At 40.9% G+C, this 19,328-nt stretch overlaps 1 protein-coding gene across 4 annotated transcripts in view; it reads left to right on the forward strand.

Moving 5' to 3' along the window:
- The window catches only part of LOC147120208 (protein boule-like), a 145,600-nt gene extending 128,326 nt beyond the window's left edge, over positions 1-17,274 (forward strand). For all 4 annotated transcript variants that reach the window (XM_085985798.1, XM_085985797.1, XM_085985800.1 and 1 more), the window contains exon 11: positions 9,665-17,274. In XM_085985798.1, coding sequence (XP_085841924.1) covers positions 9,665-9,823 — 159 coding nt within the window. In that variant the 3' untranslated portion in view covers positions 9,824-17,274. The remainder of the gene's footprint in view (positions 1-9,664) is intronic.
- Positions 17,275-19,328: the final 2,054 nt, after the last annotated feature.

Below are 19,328 nucleotides of genomic sequence, written 5' to 3' on the forward strand. Positions count from 1 at the left end.
AAGGGCCTCATTCCTGAGCTGGACTTTCTGAAGCAGCACTTCAACGTGGGAATCCACAAAGCAGAGGGCTCTGTGCCCTGCAAGCGTGCTCTCTGACATACTTAGATGAAGAAATTGTTTTGGTACCACCAAACTAAATTTTGTGTTGCAGCTCCTTTAGCTGTTGTAGATCTTCTTATTCTGCAGCATCTTGCTATTTCTGTTCCAGAATTGGTCAGCTCCCAGTACCTGTAGCTCACCCAAGTTTTTTTTTTAAATCGCCTTGACCCCAGAAATTTCAGCTTGGTCGGTGCTCAAATTGGACATGTCAGCCCGCAACACCAGCCTTTGATTGAACTCCGCAATTAGTTAAGAGTCCAAGAAATGTTGGCAATATTCAGAAATGGTAGATTGCCTGTTGTTTCTTTGGCTTAATAGTTTTTTGTGCCTAATCTGTTAACACAAACAGTTGACCTGGATATGTAGTAGATAGATGACAAATATGGTTTTGATTACCTTGGAGTAACCTTGATAGCTTCTGTTATCAATTCTACTAACAGTTAAAAATGGATCTACTGATGCTTCCATACAAGAAGCCAATTTTCCTCTGCTTAATGCCCTGTTTGTACCTATTTCTGAGACCTAGGTAGAGGTAAAAGGAGTGGCAACTCCTTGCACTTGACGTGATATTGTGCCTTAAACAGGCGCCGAGATTTAATGACATTTAAAAGAGTTGTAAGTGATGACAATCTGGTATCTTCATGTTTCCTCCTGAAAGCTGGTTGGAGATCAGGTGCTAATATCGCTCATACACTGGTTGTTCTCAGCAACAAGACTGTGTCTGAAATCAAATGGTCACACATAGATCCACAAACACAGGAATCAACTAGGATTGTGACTGGCAAATTGACATTTAGACAGTTAAGAAACCTCAGTTTAAAATTCTATCACTGAAATAACGCTTATTGTGCCCAGTAGCTTTTAAGGAGAGCTGGGGAGATACATACAGGTTCAGAATCTCACCAACCCGCTTAACGCAATGGGTGTCCAATTAGAAAATAGGTGGAAGAGGACGAGGAAGACTAGGAAGAATTTTTTAATGCCTGAGAAGTGTGGCATCATTACAAGAGGAAGGCTGCTGCTCACCATAACACTGTGAATCAAATATATTGGCCACAAAGGAAATATCTGCACCTGACTGGGGAGAAATGTCTGGATGCTTCAATTCACCAGGGAGGCAGTAACAGAGTTGTGCAACATACATTAAGAAATTAAAAAATAGGAGCCGGAGTAGGCCAACTGGCCTCTCGAGCCTGCTCCACCATTCAGTAAGATCTTTTACCTCAACTCCGCCTTCCCACACTATCCTCATATCCCTTGGTTCCCTTAGTATCCAAAAATCTTACTGATCTCTGTCTTGGAATATACTCAATGACTGAGCCTCCACAGCCCTCTGGGATAGAGAATTCCAAAGATTCACAACCCTTTGAGTGAAGAAATTTCTCCTCATCTCAGTCCTAAATGGCCGAGCCCTTAATCTGAGACTGACCCCTAGTTTCAGACTCCCCAGCTAGGGGAAACATCCTCCCAGCATCTACCCTGCCCAAGCCCCTTAAGAATTGTATATGTTTTAGTGGGGGAGTCTAGGACAAAGGGATATAACCTTAAAATCAGAGCCAGGCCATTGAGAGGAGAAGTTAGGAAACACTTCTTCATGCAAAGGTAGAAGTGTGAAACTCCCACAAAAAGCAGTAGATGCTAGCTCAATTAATAATTTTAAATCTGAGATTGATAGATTTTTGCTTGTGAAGGGTGTTAAGGGATATGGAGCCAAGGCAGGTAAATGGAGTTAGGATACAGATCAGCCACAATCTTATTGAATGGCGGAACAGGCTTGAAGGGTTGAATGGCCTATTCCTGTTCCTATGTTCCTAATCAATACCTATTTTAATACTTTGACGTTCCACATGTAGCTGAAAACTGCCCTGTCTTACCCTGCCTTTACCAACCTGCTCTTGGCGCTTCCCCTTTTCTCACAGCCTTTCTGTGTGCCATCCAATGAACTGCAAAGCTTCCTTATTGTATGCACTGAAACGTTGCAAATGGGGTACATAAGAATTGGGAGCAGGAATAGGCCATGTGGTCCCTCAAGCCTGCTCTGCCATTCAATAAGATCATGGCTGATCTTCGACCTCAACTCCACTTTCCCACCCGATCTCCATATCGCTTGATTCCCCTCGAGTCCAAAAATCTATCTATCTCAGTCTTGAATATACTCAACAATTCAGCATCCACAGCCCTTTGGGGTAGAGAATTCTAAAGATTCACAACCCTGAGTGAAGAAATTCTTCCTCATCTCAGTCTTAAATGGCTGACCCCTTATCCTGAGACTATCTCCGCCCCCCCACCCCCGGTTCTAGACTCTCCAGCTAGCAGAAACAACCTCTCCGCATCTACCCTGTCAGTACCCCTCAGAATCTTATATGTTTCAATGAGATCACTTCATTCTTCTAAACTCTAGGGAATATAGGCCTAGTCTACTCAATCTCTCCTCATAGGACAGCCCCCTCATCCCAAAAATCAGTCGAGTGCAAGTATATCCTTCCTCAGGTAAGGAGACCAAAACTGTACACAATACTCCAGGTGTGGTCTCACCAGGGCCCTATATAATTGCAGTAAGACCTCTTATACTCAAATCCTCTTGTAATAAAGGCTAACATACCATTTGCTTTCCGAATTGCTTGCTGTACCTAATGTTAACTTTCTGTGATTCGTGTACAAGGACACCCAGGTCCCATTAAACACCAACATTTCTCTCACTATTTAAAAAATATTCTGCTTTTCTATTTTTCCTACCAAAGTGAATAACTTCACATTTCTCCACATTATATTCCATCTGCTATGTTCTTGCCCACTCACTTAACCTGTCTATATCCCTTTGCAGCCTCTTTGCGTCCTCGTCACAACTTACTTTCCCACCTAGCTTTATATCGTCAGTAAACTTGGATACATTACACTCGGTCCCCTCATCTAAGTCATTAATATAGATTGTAAATAGCTGAAGCCCAAGCACTGATCCTTGCAGTACCCCACTAGTTACAGCCTGCCAACCCGAAAAATGAACTGTTTATTCCTACTCTCTTTTCTGTCCGTTAAACAATCCTCAATCGATGCTAATATATTACATAGAAACATAGAAGATAGGAGCAGGAGTAGGCCATTCGGCCTCTCGAGCCTGTTCCGCCATTTAATGAGATCATGGCTGATCATCCAAATTCAGTACCCTGTCCCTGCTTTCTCCCCATATCCCTTGATCCCTTTAGCCTTAAGAAATATATCTAACTCCTTGAATATATTCAATAAGTTGGCCTCAACTGCCTTCTGTGGTAGAGAATCCCACAGGTTCACCACTCTCTGGGTGAAGAAATTCCTCCTCATCTCAGTCCTAAATGACTTACCCCTTATCCTTAGACTGTGACCCCTGGTTCTGGACTCCCCCGCCATCGGGAACATCCTTCCTGCATCTAGTCTGTCTAGTCCTGTTAGAATTTTATAAGTTTCAATGAGATCCCCTCTCATTCTTCTAAACTCTAGCGAATATAAGCTTAATCCCATGAGCCCTAATTTTGTGTAATAACCTCTTGTTTGGCACCTTACTGAATGCTGTTAGATAGGACCTTAGAGCCCAACACAGCATTGCCAGTGGCAGTGAAGGTAACGGCAGCCATAAATTTATTTTGCCTTGGGCTCTTTCCAAGGGCCAGTGGAAACATCAGCCTGCAGTGCTTCTCTGCATGAAACAGATGACGGATTCATTGTTTGCCAGAGCAAACAGATACATTAGTTTCCCCACGGCTTAGAGGAGGTAGCAGGCTTTTCTGAACGGCAGGGTTCCCAAAAATCCAACGTATCATTGATGTCACTCATATAGATCTATTTACCCCAGCACACAGGAATGCTCCACACATGAATCACAAGGGCTTTTATTCCATCAATGTTCAGCTTGTGTGTGGCCATATATACTGTATACTGCAGGTGAATGCCAGATTCATTGGCAGCATTCATAATGCATTCATTTAGTGACAGTCCATTGTGCCACCATTATCGGAAGATAGCCAGCAAGTCAAGTGTTGGACATTGAGGGACCAAGAATGCCTACTACTGCCTTGGCTTATGACCCCACTGAAACATCCCTACACACCAGCTGAGAATAGACACAATGAAATGCATGCTTCTACCTGATCCATTACAGGTAGACTACCTTTTATCCGAACAACCAAAACCCTCTAAAAACCGAAGGTTTTTTCGTTCAGCGTAAGTCGTGCGCACGACATGACCAGAGTGGCACACGACTTACCCTGAGCAGAGGGTCAGCGTAAGTCGTGCGCACGACCCCGACCCCGACTCCCGCTGACCCCCCCGACCCCCGCCGCCGACGACCCCCACTGTGGACCCCCACCGACCCACCCCCGACAAATTTCCCAGTCTTATAAAATACCTTCCGAAATCCGAAATTTTCCGAAAACCGAAACACGGCTGGTCCCGAGGTTTTCGGATAAAGGATAGTCTACCTGTATTAAGTACACTATAGGCATGTTGAAACAACATAAAAGAGGAGGTAGTGGAGAAATTGAATAGGATAAAAATTGATAAGAGGAGGTACTTAAAATGTTGGAAGTGCTCAAATTAGGAAAGTCACCCAGTCCGGATGGGATGTCTCCTAGGTTGCCGAGGGAAGTAAGGGTGGAAATTGCGGAAGCTCTGGCTATAATCCATCTTAGATGTGGGAGTGGTGCCAGAGGACTGGAGGATTACAAATATTACACCCCTGTTCAGAAAAGAAGAGAGGGATAAACCTGGTAACTGCAGGCCAGTCAGCCTAACGTCGGTGGTGGGGAAACTTGTGGGACAAAATTAATTTGCACTTGGAAAAATATGAGTTAATAAATGAAAGCCAGCAAGGATTTGTTAAAAGCAAATCGTGTTTGACTAACATGATTGAGTTCTTTGATGAATTAATGGAGAGCGTTGATGAGGGTTGTGCTGTCATTGTTCTGTATATTGACTGTCAAAAGGCATTTGATAAAATACCACATAACATTATAGGACAGTGGCTGCGTGGATATGAAATTGGCTAAGGGACAGAAAGCAGAGAGTAGAGATGAACGGTTGTTTTTCAAACTGGAGGGAAGTATGCAGTGGTGTCCCAGAGATCGATGTTGGGACCACTACTCTTTTTGATATATATTAACAACCTGGACTTGGGTATACAGGGTATAATTTCAAAGTTTGCAGGTGAAACGAAACTCAGAAATATAGTGAACAGTGAGGAGGATAGTAACAGATTTTAGAAGAACATGGGCAGACACAAGGCAGATGACATTTAACACAGAAGTGTGAAGTGATTTATTTTGGTAGGAAGAATGAAGAGAGGAAATATAATCTAAATGGTACAATTTTAAAGAGGGTGCAGGAACAGAGAGACCCGGGGAGGTGTCCGTTTACAAGCCTTTGAAGGTGGCAGGACACGTTGAGAAGGCTGCTAAAAAGACATACAGGATCCTTGACTTTATAAATAGAGGCATAGAGTACAAAAGCAAGGAAGCTGTGCTAAACCTTTATAAAGCACTGGTTAGGCTCCAGCTCGGGCATTGTGGCCAATTCTGGGCACCACACTTTAGGAAGGATGTCAAGGCCTTGGAGAGAGTGCAGAGGAGATTTACTAGAATGGTACCAGGGATGAGGGGCTTCAGTTACGTAGAGAAGCTGGGGTTGTTCTCCTTTGAGCAGAGAAAGTTAAGGGAAGATTTGATAGAGTTGTTCAAAATCATGAAGGGTTTTGATGAGAGTAAATAAGGAGAATCTGTTTCATGTGGCAGAAGGGTCAGTAACCAGAGGACACAGAATTAAGGTAATTGGCAAAAGAAGCAGAGGTGACTTGAGGTGAAAAATTAACCGCAGCGTGTTGTGATCTGGAATGCACTGCCTGAAATGGTGGTGGTGGAAGCAGATTCAATAATAACTTTCAAAAGGGAATTGGAAAAATTTGCAGGGCGAAAGGGAAAAAGCAGGGGAGTGGGACTAATTGGATAGCTCTTTCAAAGAGCCGGCACAGTCATGATGGGTCAAATGGCCTCCTTCTGTGCTGTATCATTCCATGATTGTTGATGGCTTGACATTTTTGGGGTATCCTTCAGTATAACCCAGCCAAAGTTTCACAGATCACTGTGGTCTTCCGCTTTTTCTGTGTGGAACAGACGGAGCAGAAGCTCTCTGAAGAGCAGCTGGAGGGCAAAGCTGATGGCTTCACCTTATTGCACAGCATTCTTTGCCAAACAGCTAGCATAATAGGATGGAAGTGAAAAGAAAGGATAAGTGTACAAATTCTGAGTGGTCCATGTATACTTCCTCCTTCCCCATCTGCTGCCTACTCCTCCAAGTTCTATCCCTGAATTTGGAGGACCAACTTCTCAAACAGGATACAGCTTTGCTGCTGCCCCTCCAGTTATGGGCATCTGCCTCCTGTTAGGCGTTATCTTCTACAGATACATGCATTGGAGCTGTGAAATTAGTGATATGGAATTGTTGTGTTCTGCCAATGTATGGAGGGGCTCTCCATATGTATTGTGAAGATGGAAAGGTGCAACGATCATTGAGCTGTCTTGTTTATCATTACACTGAAAGATGTTGGGCAGGATTTTCATTGGGCCGTGGAGGCTGGATTGGAGGCATGTGGGGGGTTAAAATCCCGAAATCAGGGGGCACAAACCCATCCCGCCTCCATACCAGTTTCAAATGAGGCGGGTACCCAACCTGCACTGGGACCCGCCTCCCCGAGGTGGGAAGGGGATTAGTGCCAATTTTTTAGCCTAATCCCTATTTTCATTCTCTCCGGAACAGAAAGCTGAATGCTGCAATTTTTGACAAATCGCGGCTATTCTGCTTTCTGTGCCGGTGAGATGAGGGTCTCCCGAGACCTGAAGGAAGGAAGGCTGTAAAGGTAAGTAAAACTTTTTAAACACACTTACCTCTGCACTCATGCACCCATCACTCACCTGAACACCGGACATCTCGACCCCCCCCAAGCCCTTCAGCCCGACGGCCCGCCTCGCTAACTTGGCGTGGTTTGGAGCCGTCGGGAATCCCACACTTCAAGTCAAAATCGCGTGGGTTGGCTACAACTCGATAGAGGCGGGACTACAACCCCGAAAGTTGCAGTCCCGCCTCCTCAATGAAAATCCAGCCCGTTGTGTTGGACAAGAGAGGTGCTGGAAAGTGCACAGTACAGCATCATGGATATCTGGAAGGATTGAGAAAAGAATTAAAGAATGCATGGGTAAGAAAGAAGAGATTCTGATACTAATAATTGGCACAGTGCTTAAGTATGCACTAGCACTGCCAGATCCTGCTTTGCCCCTTCTGGTGAGGTCAGCTGTGGCTCAGTGGGAAGCACTCTTGCCTCTGAGTCAGAAGATTGTGGGTTCAATTCCCACTCGAGGGACTTGAGCACAAATATCTAGGCTGACACTCCAGTACAGTGCTGAGGGAGGTGCGGTCTTTCGGATGAGACATTAAACCGAGGCCCCTTCTGCTCTCTCAAGTGGATGTAAAAGATGCCATGGCAATATTTTGAAGAAGAGCAGGGGAGTTATCCCTGATGTCCTGGCTAATATTTATCCCTCAATCAACATAACAAAAAACAGATTATCTGGTCATTATCACATTGCTGTTTGTGGGAGCTTGCTGTGCGCAAATTGGCTGCTGCATTACCAACATTACAACAGTGACTACACTTCAAAAGTACTCCATTGGCTGTAAAGCACTTTGAGACGTCCGGTGGTCATGAAAGGCGATATATAAATGCAAGTCTTTTTTCTTTTTTGTTGAATTTTTTCTGGCATTGCAGATATATCCTCTGGATGCTGCTCATAGCATTAAGGCAGCCCCCTCTTGCCATGCTTTTCGCCCTGGTTTTAAGACTGTCTCCCTAAGCTGCAACTCCTGTAGCAATATTCCAACAGCATCTTTTATCAAAGCAGGGGGCCTTGTTTCCTCCAATATTGCAGCCAGACACCTGAAGCAACTTATAAAAGAGCAATATACTTTTAATCTAATGCAAACAGACAAAAAAAATTGTAACTGATGCAGTCAAACCCCCATAAGAAAAATGGGTCTGTAAGGCCTGCAGCAGCACACAAAGTTCATAGCAATTGGATTTGGATGCACAGCTAGGTACATCCAATGCACAGCCATGATATGTAAATCCCCAGAGTCTATAAATATGCTCCGCTTCAGTCAGGTTTGGTTGGAGAATGCATTTGCAGTGCTCTGATTGACTTGCACTCAGGTACAGGGGAAAAGGAAAATCAGCCGAACTTATAGGGGGTGATTTTCATTCAGAAGTCGGGAAGGAGGCGGGAATACAACTTTCAGGGTTGTAGTCCCGCCTCCATCGAGATGCGGCCAGTCCACGCGATTTTAACTTGATTGACCTTGTTGAGCCTGCCAATTAAGGGCCACTCGGCAACAGGTGACGTCACAGACTGAAATTTCATCTGTCAAGACGTTTTGACAGATGAAATATCAGTGTTTCACAGCTGTTTGAAGCTGTCAAACACTGACAGTCTTACTTCTAACCTGAGTCCTTCTACACAGACTCAGGTTAGAAATCTCACCGGCACAGAAAGCTGCAGGCTGTCACTTTTGACAGTTCGCGGCCATTCTGCTTTCTGTGCTGGTTAGATGATGGACTCCCGAAACCAAGAGGAAGGATGGCTGAAAAGGTAAGTACAGGTAATTTAAACTTCTTTACATACTTTAGACACACCAAACACTTACCTTTGCACTCATGCACCCATCACTCACCTGAACACCGACATCTCGACCCCTCCAAGTCCTTCAACCCGACGTCCGACTCCTCTAACTTGGCGTGGTTTGGAGCCGTCGGGAATCCCACACTTCAAGCTTTAAAATAGGGATTAGGCTAAAAACTGCCTGTTAACTACCTGTTAACAGGCAGTTAATTGGTACTAATCCCTTCCCGCCTCGGGTAGGCGGGTCCCAGTGCGGGGCGGGTACCCGCCTCCTTTGAAACTTACATGGAGGCGGGTTGGGGGGCGGGATGGTGTCGGGACCCCCGAATTTGGGACTTTAACCCCCCCCCCCCCCCCCGCACGCCTCCAATCCCGACTCCACGGGTCAATGAAAATCGACCCCATAGAGTTTAGCTTTCCTTTCAAAAACTGTATAAGTGAATATTCTGAATTTGTGTCAACTTTTCCACAATATGTACTGAGTCCCAATCTGTGCTTTAAGTAAGCATTTGTAGTATTAATGGTGGCTTTTAAAAATCCAGGTTTGGGTCTCGTAGCCACAAAAATGTATGGAGGCAAAAAGGCAATGAATTAGACTAGGAATCTTTTATAAGTCTTTTGCTGAAGCAGATTATTGTCCAATTTTATTTTGTAAACCATTTTATTCAAATTCATTAATAGATATTTTTGACAATGGTGGTGGTGATGATAGCATTACCATACTTTCTTGTAGGAGCCCTTGCTTTGATAAAAAGTTTAATTTTGTTTTGGTGTTGTGATTAGTTAAGACTAGCATTAGTACCTCATGTAGCATTATCAGTAATGATAATAAGTATGGTTGTCAATGATCCTGTGCTTTTTTTTGCCTCCAGGAATCTAGGTTGCATCCTGTCAGAAGAAATTTTTCCCAACCTCCACCAGTTGGGATAAAACCTCGTTACACACGCAGTCCACATTATCATCTGAGGAAGGAGTATAGAGCAGAAGATTCTATTCTTACTCCACCTTCTTCAACTGAATCTGTTAAGTAGAAGAATTTGTAATACCATTGTTGTATTGGAACACATACGTATGAAAGGAGACATAATTGATAAGTCTTAATCTTTGAAAGTACATGTAAGAAGTGATTCTTAAAGATATAAAAATTTAATTGGTTAAATAGTGTAGGTTTAAATATGTAACTAAGGCATCTTGGTTTGTAAATTGGAAAAATGTTATGTTATCAAACATGCCACAGTTAATATGTCTGAGCATGTCTGCATTTTATACTTCAAACTGAAGAGATCTTGCAGTATAAGTTGAACCAGAATATTTTTAAGAATCATGGCAACAGTGTGAATTCTTAGAAGTTGCAAATAATCCAGACCAGGCATAATATGTGGCTGTTGGGTACAGAGCAGTAGTTATGCTGATTTTGAGAAATAGCAGGAGGTTAAAAGTGAAAATTTATTTAACAGGAAGAAGGAAACAAGCCTCAGTTTGAGCTTGAATGTCGCACCTCTAATTTTTAAGAAATTTTAATGTTTACATGTTTTTACACCTTTTCCTTTGTATTATTTGTTTTCCACATAGATTCATACAACCTAAATTGTTTTTTTACTATTTGTGTTGTATATCTTTTATTTATAGTAATGTGTTTTGTAATATTATTTATATGTAAAGTTTAAATTATAGTATGTTAATTTAGACTGGATTCTTTTTACCCTTTGTCACTCAATGTGGAGGAGTTACTTAGTGTGTAAGGCTTGAGTAAAAGCCCTGACTTTTGGACCACTTACTTTTGCACATAGTACCTTTTATTGTGTTGCCTTTATACATATCCTTCTAAAATGTCATGTTTTTACATAGGTAGGATAAACAATTAATAAAGTATAATGTTGAAGTATTACTGTTTTACTGTAGTTTAGCTTGTTAGTTGTAGCTTAGGTATAGTTAAGTAATTATTAGAGTTCTAATGTAAGGCAAATTGGTGCATCCTGAATAATCAACTGGCATCATAACATTTAAGTGCATTTACTATTTCACCATAAGACGGAGGTATCTGTGAATGCATGTGTTCTTTTAAAAATAGGTTTTCAATTCCACTTGTGCTAATATAAAGGTAGTGTAAACATTTATGTCAGACATTTTGTTTTTAAAATTGGCAATATCCAAACTTAACAATGCGATTAGTAGTCAATTTTGAGCGCATGGGGTTGATTTTAACTGTTCCCACCAGGCAGGAAATGGTCACCCGATTTACACACCACCCAATTTTCCTTTTTCATTGAAGTCAATGGAAAGGAAAATTGGGCGGGGTGTAAATTGGGCAGCTGACATTGCTGTACGTTTCCTGCCCAGTGGGAACAGTTACAATTGCATCCCCACCCCCTAACCCAATCTTGTGTCGGAACAAGATTTTGTAAACAGCGTTAGGTGTTTCTGCTTGGGGACAGTATCTCAAATACCTGTACACGACATGTTTCCCATAGGTAAATTCTTTACTGTGAATAGTTGGGTTTTGCATCCCACAGAACTGAAAGTTGGTGAGTTCACATCAGGAAGGAATCACCATGGAGCGTGATTTGGAAATAATATTTGTAGTTTTTGAAGTGATAGTGGATGCATTTTGCCATTTGTAGCAGAAAACTCAGCACAAATTTGAAAATTAGCATTGCAATTTAATCCTCCCAAATACAGGAAACTTCGCGATATCCGGGACCGGCGTGATGCCGATCTATGAAAACTTCCGGACAGACCAGCGCTAATGTTGAAGGATACGGAGGTTTTCATCTCCGTATCTGACAACAAACACTTGCTTAGCAACAGCTTGTAAACAGTCGGCCCGTACCTTGGAAGCGTCTCTGTAGCTTAGCAACAGCTTCAGAGAGGCTTTCCAGAGACTGACTGTTTAAAAAAATGCTAGGAGAAGAAGAAAAAAGAAGAAAAACCTAACAAAACGGCTGCTGATTTCTGCCATTAGATCGAGGTTTCCGGCCATACAACCTCCGGATAAACCAAAGTTTCCTGTAATGCTGGTTGCAATTTCCAGTTTCATTAAATAGATTGGCTGTTCATTTTCTAATTACGTATATGTTCCAACCTTGTATTGCTGCAAAACTCTTTCAGAAGGATTGAAGCCAGTACCTCTGGTGCACTAAATTTAGATCTTCCTTCAGTATCTGACAAGTTGGTGGCTGAAAACATTACAAAACTTCTGAAGCTAAATGCCAGTGTAGCCACGGTGTCTGACTTTGAAATGTCTGCTTCTACTATTATGCTGTTTGAAGTAGGTCTAGTTTCCACTACAATAATCTCCTCCTCCCCAAATCTGATATTCTGGGTTTGAAAGTTTGATCAGCCTCCCTTACCTTTTAATCTCATCTGGCTAGGTCGGTGTTTGCTACTGGACACACGATCAAGCTTGACTTTCCACTAAATTGATTGTTTGCTCACTGCAACAATGGTGACCCATTCTATGTGCCATAATATTTCACTTTCACCATCACAAAACGATCCTAATCTTTCAGAGAATTGGCTTCCTACTTCAACTCTTAATCATTATCTGATCGCTAATCTATGCCAATTCATCTTCAGCTACTTTTACTTGCTCACCATCGTACAGATTTTTGTTCTCTTCTTCTTCCTCATCCTCTACTCTCTGATCATTTTACCCCATTTTTGGGAATTGTAGACTGTCCGTATCCTACTTGTTGTCTCCTTATATTGGGAGGTTTTTAATCATTTCACCTGTACCTTTAAGAGGAAGGAAGATTGTGATTCAAGAAGGTACAAGCTGCAATTCTGGGAAAGGCAGCAGATTGGTTTATAAAGGCTGATTCTGGTATCTTGCAGGCCTGGTTATTGCTTTCTTGTTTTGTGAATGGACATGACCTTCCATGCACACCTAGCTGTAGAGCCCTTTCACGGTAAATCATGGGGTTTCATTGCAAATGGATCATTTCTGACGTCAGATAACCAAACATGATTGCTGGCCAGCTGCAAAAAAGCAGCTGATGTTTCCATGAAGCTTGGCCACCCTAACGGCTGAAGAGACAAAGCGTGAGATTGACCTTTCCTTTTTGCCCAGGGAAGATACAGCTCCCGCTGCCAAGAAACGGGAAAAGGAATAGAAACCTGTAACACTGGGTCTCCACCTGCATCTACCAGATGGTAACTGCCACCTGCGGCACTGTATCCCAATGAGTCTGTGCCTTCAGGAGAGAAGCGGGGAAGAAAAATTGGGATCTGAAGAAAACAAGGCATTTTAAAATAAATATGTACAAAATAAGGTACATACCTTACATTGGATGGATTAATTACAGTTCAGAATTTATTCTTATTCTCCGTACTTACAGATTCCTCTTACCCCTCCATTTCATATGCACTATTGCTATCCAACCAGTGTGCTAACGGCATGCTTCCTTGCCCGTCTCTGTTTTACTGTATAACTCTAGGAGGTGCATCCTGTAACCTTATCCTCTCCTGTGGAGATTGAGCTGAGAAATTCTAAGCCAATATGTTAAAAATATCATAAAAATCCATTAATTTTAATAGTCATAACTAATGCCTACCTTACAATAATTTAAAGTTGCATTTTCTATTTAAGGGATATGAATGACAGTCAACCACTAATTTCAGCTATTTAAAAAGACATGTTAACAGTAGACCTTGGTTACAGCAGTCAGATATCATATGTGATGGCATAACACTTTTCATGTTACCTTCTCCTTTACTGAAACTACATAAAACACCATCACTATACTGTAGTTGACCAGTTGATCCGTAACTATGCCCACGTTCAGCAAGGTGCAGTCCACAATTTCTCTGGGATAAAATCTGTATTCTTTACTCAGATCGCACTATTAAATTATTATAAATATGTGTTAGAACTAGATTTTGGTTCCTAAATCATTTATAATGGCAGTATTCCAGTTAACCATGGCAATACAGAATGTTGAGAACCTAGGAGCTTTTTTCTTATGTGAAGTTGAGTCAGCACTATGGCCTGTTATGCCTTAAAATGGATTCCCTGTATGTTTGTATTACACAGTGAGTAGAATTATACAACAGTTTTGTTATTACATCTTTTGAGAGTAATGGAAGATAATTAATTATGATGTGCATAAGTAGGTTGTAGCATGAAAATCAACCAACTTAATAATCGCGTATATGAGTAAGAAATTGTGGAAGTTTGTTTACCAGTTCTTCCAAATACTAAACAAGCAGTTATAGCTAAAAAGAAATTCTCCCTCCCCAAAGATTAATCTTATCCCTCTAGTTTATTTTCTCTGCACTATTCCCTCTATTATCAGACACACCACATGATACACTGTTTTGCAAAAGGATGGGTAAACTGCTTACTTTTAAGACTTACCTTGGTGCACCCTACTCCCGTAACAGAGCAGTGCCTTGTTATACTACTGGTCTGCCAGCAATTTGGTTTTCATTAGATTTTTAAAAGTCAATTTATCTAAAAACTTATCTACAACTTTTCATCATTTTCATAAGTTTGTAGAACTTGGAAGACTAAATAACCATGAAGGACATATTTGCTCAATGTCACTTGTAGTCTTTGTGTACTCTCCTGGCTTAACTAGTCTTTCTTATGCATGTGATGCAAAACAAAAGATAAATGGTTCGATATTCAAGATCTCCTGTCAATAGTGTTTAGTTTTCTTCATTTATATGTAGTGTCACATAATCAGTATTACTAGTATCTTGTATGTAGGTCACATCTTTACAGTGTTTCAGGACCTACAAACATAAGGGTAGAATTTTATGGCTAATGCAAATGACCTTGCTACCTCATGTAAAAGTTGTGGATGGAAATTTTACATCAGTGCAACATAAACACCATTTTTTACAATAGTGGATGTTGGAATGAAAATATATGACTAAATTTAATGCTAAGCTGATCTTATTTATATTAACTCCCAAGTTGATTGTGACATTAATTTGTTTTGTTGGGGGTAATTTTCAGCTTTATCGCCTGGGCAATAATCTGGCAGTGGGGATTGTCCGCCCTTTGTAGAACCCACCCGATTTTCATTCCATTAATTTCAGTGAGATGAAAATCAGATGGGTGATCCGGCCAGTCAAGTTGAAAATTACTCCATTGCCTCTGAACTTATTTGTGAATCTAAACTGTGACCTTTGATTGCTTCCACTGTTAGGGTACCAGTGTTGCACTGTTATCTAGCATGCCAGCAGTCAGAATATCATTTCTGTACACAGCTGCAAAAATGTTATCCAGCCATTGAGTTGTGAGGCAAGTGCCCAAATGCAACTAATTTATGGTTTCTATAAATTAGTTAGTAAGTTAATTTTTAGTGTCACCCTTAAAATAATCCATGGCTTGTAACAATTTGGATTTTAGAAGTACCATTTTACTCTTGAACAGCTTTATAGTAGTTCCACAAGTGCACTTTGTTCCCCATGTCCTGGAAGCTGTACACTATACATGATCTGTCCTTGTAAAGGCTGCATGACCCAAGATTAACAGATGTAGTACACTACATACCAAACGTCATGCATGGTGCAACCTACATTTTTAGTTCTGCAGTAGACAGCATATCACAACTCAACTCAAATCAAAGCATTTAACAGCTAAAATTACTACTGTATTTAGAGTTGAAAGAACACACAAACATAAAACAAGATTAGGCAACTACTGCACAGTACAATGAACAAGTATAAAAGCCCTTTACAAGGGATTATTTTATCCTCTCAAATGGTCCACCACAGAATTTGAGATGCAGTATTTTGTAGGTTTAAATCATAAAACAGTCCATCAAATTCTCAAACTGCCATGGTGGGATTTAAACACGATCTCTGGATTATTAGTCCAGGCCTCTCAGTTACTAGTCCAGTAACATAACCACCACACTGTTTGCCCACAATACAACAGTAACTACACATCAAAAGGTAATTCATTGGCAGTGAAGTGCTTTGGGACATCCTGAAGATGTGAAAGGCATTATATAAATGTATGCCTTTTTTAACTTGCCTTCTTCCAGACCCAGCAAGGTCTTTCAGGTGAGCTGTCTCTTAACAAAATCTTCCAGTTTTTAAGCCAAATTCCTCTTTGGTCTCCACATTTAAGGTAACATAAATAACAGATAAAAAAAAATAGAATTTCAGGCATACTGTTAACAATGAAGTACTATTAGATTAATTAAATCCAGTATAACAAAAAATCTCTATAGAATGCTAAAGTAAAGTTGGCTGAACATTCTGAGTCAAATGTCAGGCATGCATTTGAGAACACAGCTGCCCTCGTCATATCTAAAGCCATTTCGTAAGAAAGTTTAAAATACGATCTCTGTGTGTGTGTTACAATATACAAAGTTTTCAAACAGACATCTTTTCAAAGGACCGTGGTGTTAATTAGATTATACAAAAACAATTGATGAAAAGCACCCTCTGAAACAGAACCTGATGGCCAAGCAGACAGGGGTTGCAGACATTCACCTAGGAACTTACACAGTGTCACTTCTTGTTACATTATATTTAAAAAAGTGAATAACTTCAGTTTTTGTCAAATAGCCGTATGATAAATCCAATGTTGATTAATCATTAGAAGTACGGTATTGTTCAAAATGTAACATTAAAACTGTCCCATAATGTCAAATTAAAATTTTAAGTGATGGAACACACACAATTACAGATTTTCCTGTTACTGTAGATAAAATACATTAAGCACAAATAAAATGTAACTTCTGAAGATGTACCATTGTTATTGGAGATAATTTGCTACAAATGTTACAATTGAAACTGACTATATGTAATCGTGAACAAACTAAACTCAGTTCAATGCATCACATCCAACATTACTCCGTTCAGTGTTTCCTGATTATATTATCTCATCACCATGTAAAGCTCTTTACAAAGAGGGAACATTTTACATGGATTATGTGGAAGTGAGGTGTCAAATTTTACACACAATCTTTTTAAATTTTATTTGTAATGTTTAATTTGAAACAACTACAAGGAAGATGGTCATTATCACATACTTCCCTTATTGTACTGCTGTACAACTTTTACTGTACTCGTGTAAAACTAAGAAATTATGTCCAAATGACTGCTTTGTGAAATATTTAAAGTCAGATGTCTTTAAACAACTAAGTCTGTTCACATTTATGCAAACCTGATGTTGTAGCATGGTTAATTGTTCTAACATAACCATATTTTTGAAAATTAAATTCCTAATGAGGATTAACGAGTGTTTTTAATGTGATGCAGATTTGAGTTTGGTTTGGTACCGAACTGCAGCTAAAGTGTAGCTTTGTAGTATTTAAATACTAAAGTAAGGCAACAACTTGTTAAAAATGTAAAGAAAAAATACCATATTTGACCAGTAGAATATATTGTTAAGATGTAGCAAAATGTAAGGCTTACAAAATAGACATGACCAGCAGCTCAAAAATGATTGTAATGTCTTAAAGTAGTCTTGTTTATGTAAGTCCCATTGTAAATAAACAGTTCACTATTATGGTTCAAAGTTTCTGTGTATAACTGAGCTGTGAAAGGAATAATTAGCAATCTTGTTGTGCGAGGCCCCTTGGGGCGGAGCGATCATAATATGATAGAATTCTTCCTTAAGATGGATAGTGAAGTAGTTGACTCAGAGACTAGGGTCCTGAATTTAAATAAAGGAAACTACGATGGTATGAGGCGCGAGTTGGGTAGGATTGATTGGGGAATGTTACTCAAAAGGGTTGATGGTGGATAGGTAATGGCAAACATTTAAAGATCGCATGGATGAACTACAGAATTTGTTCATCCCTGTTTGGCATAAAAATAAAACAAAAAAGGTGACTCAACCGTGGCTAACAAGGGAAATTAGGGATAGCATAACATCCAGGGAGAGGACATATAAATTGGCCAGAAAAAGCAGTAAACCTGAGGATTGGGAGCAGTTTAGGATTCAGCAAAGGAGGACAAAGGGATTAATTAAGAGGGGGGAAATAGAGTATGAGAGTAAGCTTGCAGGCAACATAAACACTGACTAAAAGCTTCTATAGATATGTGAAGAGAAAAAGATTGGTGAAGTCAAGCATAGGTCCCTTGCAGTCAGAATCAGGGGAATTTATAATGGGGAACAAAGAAATGGCTGACCAATTAAATACATACTTTGTGTCATAAATCTCATCATCGAGAAACTACCTATGAAATAACACTGGACGGCCAGCTGGTGGCGCCGTCCAAGGAGTATAAATACTCAGGCGTTGGCCCCAGCTTGCCAGGGACATTTTGTAAAGACAAGGAGCTAGTGGATACAACTAGTCTTCCATGTTCTGAAACAAGTTGATTAAAGCCTTGCTTTATGCTCAAACCAAGTGCGTATTGAGTTTTATTACGTCACTTTGGTGCTGTCTTCACAAAGGAGGACACAAATAACCTCCCAGAGATGTCGGGGAACATAGGGTCTAATGAAAGGGAGGAACTGAATGAAATCAGTACTTGTAGGGAAATTGACAGGATTCAAGGCCGATAAATCCCCAGGGCCTGATAATCTACATCCTAGGGTACTTAAGGAAGTGGCCCTAAAAATAGTAGATGCATTGCTGGTCATCTTCCAAAATTCTATAGATTCTGGAACAGTTCCCATGGATTGGAGGGTAGCTAATGCTTCCCCACTATTCAAAAAAGGTGGTAGAGAGAAAACGGGGAATTATAGACCGGTAAGCCTGACATCGGTAGTGGGGAAAATGCTAGAGTCCATGAAAAAGATGTAATAGCAGAGCACGTGGGAAAACAGTGATAGGATCGGACAAAGTCAACATGGATTTACAAAAGGTAAATCGTGCTTGACTAATCTACTGGAATTTTTTGAGGATGTAACTGGTAGAATAGATAAGGGAGAACCAGTGGATGTGTATTTGGACTTTCAGAAGGCTTTCGATAAGGTCCCACACAACAGATTAGCGTGTAAAGTTAAGGCACATGGGATTGGGGGCAAGGTACTGACTTGGATAGAGAACTGGTTGGCAGACAGGAAGCAAAGAGTTGGAATAAACGGGTCTTTTTCCAAGTGGCAGGCAGTGACTAGTGGGGTACCGCAGGGATCGGTACTAGGACCCCAGCTATTCACAATATATATTAATGATCTAGACGAGGGAACTAGATGTAATATCTCCAAGTTTGCTGACGACACAAAGCTGGGTGGGCGTGTGTGCTGTGAGGAGGATGCCGAGAAACTACAGGATGATTTGGACAGGTTGGGTGATTGGGCAGATGCAGTATAATGTGGATAAATGCGAGGTTATCCACTTTGGTGGCAAAAACAGGAAGGCAGATTATTATCTGAACGTCAATAGATTGGGAGAAGGGGAAGTGCAACGAGACCTGGGTGTCCTTGTGCACCAGTCGCTGAAGGTAAGCATGCAGCTGCAGCAGGCGGTTAAGAAGGCAAACGGTATGTTGGCCTTCGTAGCGAGAGGGTTTGAGTACAGGAACAAGGATGTCTTGCTGACGTTCTACAGGGCCTTGGTGAGACCACACCTTGAGTATTGTGTGCAGTTTTGTTCGCCTTATCTGAGGAAGGATGTTCTT

This window comes from Somniosus microcephalus, chromosome 4 (genome assembly GCF_052327205.1).
Source record: "Somniosus microcephalus isolate GS21.2 chromosome 4, FLI_Smic_1.0, whole genome shotgun sequence".
Lineage (NCBI taxonomy): Eukaryota > Metazoa > Chordata > Chondrichthyes > Squaliformes > Somniosidae > Somniosus > Somniosus microcephalus.